Here is a 7,630-nt window from a genome sequence, read left to right on the forward strand (position 1 = left end):
TCTCTCTTTCAGGCCGTGCTGGAGAAGCGTCTCTGGCGGAGTAGCCATGGAGAAGGGCAGGTTTCTAAAATCCAAACTCAAAAACGCAGATGTTGAACTCAAATCCCATATATGTGTGTATTTGTGTGTGAGAGAGGCAAAAGAAAAGTTTAGTATAGGTTCAGATTTTGCACAAAGAAACTGATCGCAATATTTAAGACAGACAAAACTTCCTTCAGGAAAGTTTTAACTCTTTAACCCCTTAATTGATGCACTCTGTGCTTTTTAATCTTTTCCTTATGTTTTTTTTTATTTTTCCATCTGCATCCATCAACTGTTTTACTTGAAACTATTTAAACTATTTAACTTATTTACACTCAAACTTCCACGCTGTGAAAAACCAAACTTATCTTCCAAATTAAAGCACATTTAACACAATCATCCCCACTTTTTCCTTTCATTATTTTATAAATCAGAGTATGAAGAAGGAGACAACCCTGATGCCTTTGAGGTTCCGGAACCCATTTTTTCCTTTTTACCCGTTCAGCGGCACGTCTGCCCACTGGCTTTTCTCCTTTATGAGTTGTAGAAAATTGCTAAAAACCACCCGCAAAACCCTGTGTTTTGCTTTATCCCATTGTTACCAATGAGAACCTCCCTGCCATTCCTTTTGCAGGGTGACCGGGCCCTCAGCTGATGTCCTCCCTCTCGCAACTCTGGAACCTAATTAATTAGTTAGGAGATGATGGTTAATGTGTAATAAAAATAATAATATACATTATATCCTACAGAGCAACTTCTCACCCAGATATATTTGAAGACAAATAGTTCGGATCTAATCGTCCAGAAGCCGCAGGCGGGCACCAGAACTCCCCTCCGTAAAATGGAAGTGGACTGAGAACAACTCTCAGGCTGGCCAGGCGTCCGTGTCCTGTCCTGCGGTCTCCTCTGGCACGTTAGATCCTGTTCGTGACGCTAAAATTGTTGTGGAATTTTCTTATCAAAGTGGAGAGAAGTTTACTCACAAGAAGAGACAAAATCCGGACTTTGTCTTAATAAGTTTTATTCAAAGGCATTCAGCGTTTGAATGACTCTGTCACCGAGCAAGTCAGTTGAACAGAGCCCCGATCAACATTTACACACAGTATTTATACCAGAACATGACAGTGTTATCTCAACTGCAAAGAGTCTGTTTTATGACCCAAACCCTTCTTGAGTTCAAAGGTGACAAGGTTATCTAGGAACAGACCTAACTGCCCTTCCTGACATTGTCCTAAAGATGGGTCTGAACCATTAAACTTCTGATAATGGCTTTTACAGCTTACTCCCTAACACAGATGTTCTGAGGAGTAAAAAAGGTTATACACTGTGAAATGCTTACTGCAAGAATTTCCATCACACAAGTCTCTTCTGCTTGTTGCCTGTCCTCAGCAGTGGTTTCCTAGCAGCTATTTTACCATGAAGGCCTGATTCACACAGTCTCCTCTTAACAGTTGTTCTAGAGATGTGTCTGCTGCTAGAACTCTGCATTTACCTGTTCTCTAATCTGAGCTGCTGTTAACCTGCGATTTCTGAGGCTGGTGACTCGGATGAACTTATTGTCCGCAGCAGAGGTGACTCTTGGTCTTCCTTTCCTGGGGTGGTCCTCATGTGAGCCAGTTTCTTTGTAGAGCTTGATGGTTTTTGCGACTGCACTTGGGGACACTTTCAAAGTTTTCCCAATTGTTCGGACTGACTGACCTTCATTTCTTAAAGTAATGATGGCCACTCGTTTTTCTTTACTTAGCTGCTTTTTTTCTTGCCATACTACAAATTCTAACAGTCTATTCAGTAGGACTATCAGCTGTGTACTGTATCCACCTCCTGCAAAACACAACTGATGGTCCCAACCCCATTTATAAGGCTTGAAATCCCACTTATTAAACTTGACAGGGCACACCTGTGAAGTGAAAACCATTTCAGGTGACTACCTCTTGAAGGTCATCAACAGAATGCCATGTGCATAGCAAAAGGTGGCTACTTTGAAGAACCTAGAATATAAGACATATTTTCAGTTGTTTCACACTTTTTTGTTCAGTATATAATTCCACATGTGTTAATTCATAGTTTTGATGCCTTCAGTGTGAGGCTACAATATTCATAGTCATGAAAATAAAGAAAACTCTTTGAATGAGAAGGAGTGTCCAAACCTTTGGTCTGTACTGTATGTAAGTCAACAAGTATGAACCTATTTTTGAATGTATTTACAGAATAACATAAACCTCTTGTCATCTTCTTATATGACGATGTCCACTTATGTATTATATTTTTTACACAATCTTTTAAAAACGTTGTAAAATATGTTATGTAGGAATTCATGGATTCATGGATGTCAGTGTGTATATGATGAATCACAATGCCCAATTTCTAAGGACCTTGCACCTCTCAAGTCCAGACTGCTAAATCTTTACAAGCTGTCTGTCTGTCTCAAGTTCAGATGCAAAGTATGACCTAGGAAACAAAAAAGGCAGACCACAATGTAGACAAAGGAGGAGTGGGACGGGTAGAGAGAGGTGGTAAAACCTGGAGGTGAATTGTGTGTGTGTGTGTGTAAGGGAGGGAGGTCTGTTGGACATGAACTTGAGACAGAGAAACGAGCCCCTGTCCTGCATTCTAGGACTTAAACATAAACTATAACATGGGGAGCTGCCGGGGAGGGGGGGGGGGGGGAGGGGGGGGGGGTTCCATAAACTGTTTGAGAATAGAATAGAATAGGCATTTATTTGCTCTTAGAACAAAAATGCCCTATCAGAAGACATATTTGGTTGTTTCTAAATACTTTGGTCATATCTTATTATTTAAACATTTTTTGTAATTCTTACTAATGTCTCGTTGGGGTTCTGAAGTAATAAAGTTTCTAATGGCTATTGTTGAATTAACTATGAAAGTTTTACGTGAAATAATTTAAAGAACTTGCACTGTATATGATTGATAACATTCAGTTTCCTTTTAACATTGTCATAAACATGTACCATAACACAGATGCAGTGGTTTAATTGTAAAGTTACCAATAAATAAAATGCCCTTTATTTTATCTGTGACAAGCAAAACCTCTGCAGATTGTAATTTGTTAGTGAATCGTGTTTTATTTTATCCAGCCTTTTGTTCGTCTAATGGGAGAGCATTTGTTGTTATATGCATAGATTTCCATGTGTAAAAACGCTGAATTTTAATGCAACACTTGGAAATAGTATTCTTTCAAAAGTAGCAATCGTGACTTTACTCAAATGAGCCCTTCTCAAATTAGGTAAAGGCGTTAATTTAATTTACAATAGCATAATTGGCTAGTTTAGGGCACATCTCCAGAAAACATTATAACTGCAAGTGCATGCGGTTGTGGTAATTCTGACGAAGAGCGTCGTTAAACTATATTAGCAACAAGACGGCATCAAAAGCAGTTTGATTCAGTCCACATGAAAGCATAAGCCTGATCTAATGTGCTGTGTGATGTGGTGGGACCACAGCGACCTCCTGCTCCTCTTCCATCCCCTTCTCTCCTCCTCCTCCTGGTATTTAGAGCAAAGGGGACAGCGCTTTACGAGTGGCGGGGCTTCCGCCAGGAGTAGGATCTTTAAAGGAAGGACAGAGACGGAGCAGTAAACAGAGTCAGCACGCCAGCTGAGCACACCACCGTTTCTCAAGTTCATTGTTAATCCATAACACACACACACACACGAGAAATTTAAACCATCCTCCATTTAAACTGCAGCTTCAAATTAAGGTCCCCTGACAGAAAGGGGGATTTGTCACCATGTAGTGGCTTTGTATGTCAGCCTGTGACGGCTGCTTACCTTCTCTGTTCTGATTTAGACTGAAAATGCTACGGCTGCTTTCCAACTCCATTTCCAAAATGACAATTTCCTATCGACCAAATTATACCACATAGTTCTGTTAAAATTTCCTTTTCATTAATCGTGAAAAACAATTAACAATGTTACGTCTTTCTAACAGAAATATATCCAGAGGATATTAAAATCGTAAGTTCATGTTAACTTAATTTTACCTATTTACGTTAAACCAAACAATTTTCAGCATATAATTAATTAGAAAAACATCATATGAATACTACTAATAGAGTGTAAGGTACCTTTCCTAATATTTTAACCTGGATGAAACTGTACACAAGGCCAGGCGATGCATTTAATCTGAAATGGCTAATCGTGTCCTCTTTTTGCGCACAATGCTGCAAGGAAAGTGATCTTCCAATTAGCTGTTTGCGTTTTGTATTAGGAAACAAAATTCAAAACTTATTGTGATACAAATGCAAAAGGACGAAACATTTCCACAAAACTTGTCAAGTCATTGATAAATATCTCTAAATTTGTCAGAGCATAGACAACAGACGAGTCAGAACACTGATCCAAATAGAGACTCAAATTAGCGGGAAGACATCTCTAAATCTAATCCTAGGATGTTCATTCAAGCGCATGTCATTCTCAGCATTCACGTATTCCACTGGGGTCCGAGCGCCAAATAAATAAACATTCACCTATAAACTTTTCTAAGTGCATCTTCTCTTTGTGCGCCTTTCCAGGTTGATATAAAAAAAGCAAAAACACGTTAAATGTTTTTATTTTAGCTGGAAGTATGTTCCCACGGAGGTCTAAAATGTGAATCAATAGAATAGTTGTGGTCTTGTGGCAATTGGGTGTGTGGGTGTGTGTATGTGTGGGGTGGGTTATGGTTTATGTGCTCTATGAATTAACTTATGGATTAATAACCAGGATCATTTTAATCGCTCCGTGTTATCGTCGCGGTTGTCAGAATTTGAACTGATCCTAAATCATGTTTCTGTTGGTTTAAATATATATTAGTTTTTTTCAGGACCGAATAACGCTCAGAACTTTAAACTGCTCAGTTTATCCAGATTTTGAACATAGACCTGTGTGTCGACACATTGGGATTACAGGAATTTATTAGGTGATAAAGTATGTTTTGATAATATAAACAATGTGCCAGGCATACTACTACATGTCATACACAGTTATATCTGGGCACTGACAACTCAAACAGCTGAGAAGGACATCCATTGACAAGGAGTTACATAAAAGCAGGCAAAAAAAAAAAACTATTTACAAAGTACCTCTGAGAAAGTTCATCAAAGGGTTTGTTTATTGTCTTTTGTCAGATTTTTCATTTTGTGGACACGGAACCCTCACAGTCCCCATTTGGTAGGTAAATATTCTGTCCTTTTTGCGTTGTTTTTGTTTATTTTAGGTTCATCACATTTCGCTTGATTATTTAACAGGATACACACTGAAGTTCTCAATAAAGTCCGAAGAACAGAAACCTGTGTGCTACTGCACGCTGCTTTTCACTTTGGCCACGAATTTCTTCTCCTTCACTCGCCTGTTCTGGAACCAGATGGTTATCTGGCGCTCAGACAGGTTGGTTACAGCTGAGATCTTCCTCCTCTTGTCCTTCGTGATAAACTTGTTGGCTGCATATTCTTTTTCCAGCTCTTTGAGCTGGACCTTAGTGTATGGTATCCGCTTCTTTCTGCCTCGGCGGAAAGGCGAGCCGTCGTGCTGGTGCGCTACCACATCTGTTAAAAGAACAGGACAGCAGACCGTTTAAGGACGAGGATCCACAGATCAGGACATATTTCCATGTCACACTATGAGTGTGAATTACACAAGCCAATAATTTCTGGTATTGTAATTGTTTAATCATGACAAGGGCTGTATCTTAATGGACAGCAGGCCTGCAGACTCGTATTCGTCCAGGACACAGAATGAAACGAAGTATAACTGAACCACAGCCTTGCTCAGAGGAAACATCTTTGGTACATGTATATGTAAGAAAGAAACAATGTTATACTTAACTGTAAATATGTTACATATTAAGGTAATTCGACATATTACATATTTTTCTTATTTGCTTCTAGTTGCACTGAAATGAAAAATACTGATAAATGTTGGTACTTTTAATGTTCGACTTAATTTAACAATAACATAATTATATTAACAGTTCACTAATTTAGGTTCAAATTTAAAATTTAAATTTACTTTATAAGTCTTTCAGTTAAATGAGGCAGAAACAGACATTTTTTATTGCTACATTTAGAACGGTCTGACGGATAATTGAGCTTCTGGCTATAATTTTATAGTACGCACGAATTAAAAATGAGCTTAATGACAGCCAACAAAATAAATAAAAAAAATAAATAAATAATTTTATCAGTAATAAGAATGATTAAACTTCACTTGGATTATAATTATTTATCCTCTTCTAGTGATAAAGGTCACTCTGCTGAAGACTTCTAGGCTGCAGAGTTAGTTATAAAGCCAACGAAGTGACTGAAGAATAAAAGTACCAGAAATTACCAGCAAGAGCGGTCTTCCAGAGGTGTCCAGCCTGCGCCTGGTCCTTGGAGCAGTACACCTGTCCTCCCCAACCGTTGGTCAGAGCCCATGGCTGGTAGCTGTCCATGGGGAGCAGGGTTTCATGTCGTGGCTCCCCACTGCCGAGGGTTTGGACAACCGACACGTCCAGATAGCTGGCCATGGACTGGTAAGGGTTGGTATAGCCGTGGTAAAAAGTGAACTCCTTGGCCCGGTTCGGGTACTCATCAGAGCTCATTGTAGTGTCCATATACTGCGAGCTGAGCGCGGTTCCAGTCGCCTGGGTGCATGATTTAATAGAACTTCGCCCCATCCTGCAGGGATAGTAACTGTTGCCAAAGTAGCTGTATGGTAACGCCGTTGCAGCTGATGAGCTTTGGTGCGGCACGGCAGCTGAGGGGCAGGGTCCGGCCCCGCATTGTTTTCCTGAAGATGCAGTAGTCTCACTTGAACTCGACGTGGAAACGTCCACTGTAGAGTAACCAGCTGAGGAGTGCCCCAGGCTAGAGGCGTGTCCTCCGAAAGCGGCAGCAGAATGGGCCATGATGTTGCGACACTGGCTCGCCGCAGTGGCCGCCGCAAAGTTTCCGCTGCCCATTAGACCCTCCATGTTCTTGTTGAGGTCTTCTAGGTTGTTGTCATACACGAACATTACAGTCTCCGCTGGCCAGCGAGAATTTAGGACTATGGGGGTTTTCATATGCACCTCTTTCCACAATCTGGCCTTCGTTTTCACCGTTTCCTCTCAAACTCTAACTGCCCTTGCACTGCTGCTGCATTTGGAAAATGAGGTGGGATTCTTCTAACAGCTGTTGTTCGCACGAACACGCAGATTATAATTAATGTTTGTGCATCGTTATGCACGCATCCATAGCCTTTCAGAGAGTGTGCCCGCTCAATGACAAAGACTCTGTAACCGACCATAACTCTGGTTTCGTATCCGCGGAAGCGGTTTGTTGCCTTGACGCAACAAACCCCCTGGACCAAAAGACGGATTCCCATTGGCTGAGAGCTGCTGATCACATGATGAAATAGCAGAGAAGAGAGCACAACATACTTGTTTGGAGCTGTCAATCAACAGAAAATATTTTTACAAGGCTGGGGTCTGGCACGCGCGGAACATATGGATGAACATCTGGATGACGCATCCAGCGCGCGCATGTCCCCTGGTTCCCGCAAACGGCGGGTTCAGTCTCTGTGGTTCTCAATTCAAGCATCCTGAACGAATGATGAAAGAAAGAAAGAAATATTGGGTTTTTGAAACATTT

At 40.7% G+C, this 7,630-nt stretch overlaps 1 protein-coding gene across 1 annotated transcript; it reads right to left on the reverse strand.

Annotated features, from left to right (window-relative positions):
• Positions 1-4,915: 4,915 nt before the first annotated feature.
• On the reverse strand, positions 4,916-7,309 carry LOC124863238 (homeobox protein Hox-B13a-like). The gene is made up of 2 exons (XM_047357540.1): positions 6,345-7,309; positions 4,916-5,563 (listed from the first exon to the last, which is right to left on the reverse strand). Exons 1-2 carry the CDS (start codon positions 7,060-7,062, stop codon positions 5,316-5,318), a joined length of 966 nt encoding a protein of 321 aa, XP_047213496.1. The 5' UTR covers positions 7,063-7,309; the 3' UTR covers positions 4,916-5,315.
• Positions 7,310-7,630: the final 321 nt, after the last annotated feature.

The sequence above is a fragment of the Girardinichthys multiradiatus genome, chromosome X, assembly GCF_021462225.1.
Source record: "Girardinichthys multiradiatus isolate DD_20200921_A chromosome X, DD_fGirMul_XY1, whole genome shotgun sequence".
Taxonomy (NCBI): domain Eukaryota; kingdom Metazoa; phylum Chordata; class Actinopteri; order Cyprinodontiformes; family Goodeidae; genus Girardinichthys; species Girardinichthys multiradiatus.

Coding starts and splice junctions, on each gene's coding strand:
- LOC124863238 (XM_047357540.1), bottom strand. CDS start 7,062: ATGAAAACCCCCATAGTCCTAAATTCTCGCTGGCCAGCGGAGACTGTA. Junction 5,564..6,344: donor CTGGAAGACCGCTCTTGCTG/GTAATTTCTGGT, acceptor TTCTTTTAACAG/ATGTGGTAGCGCACCAGCAC.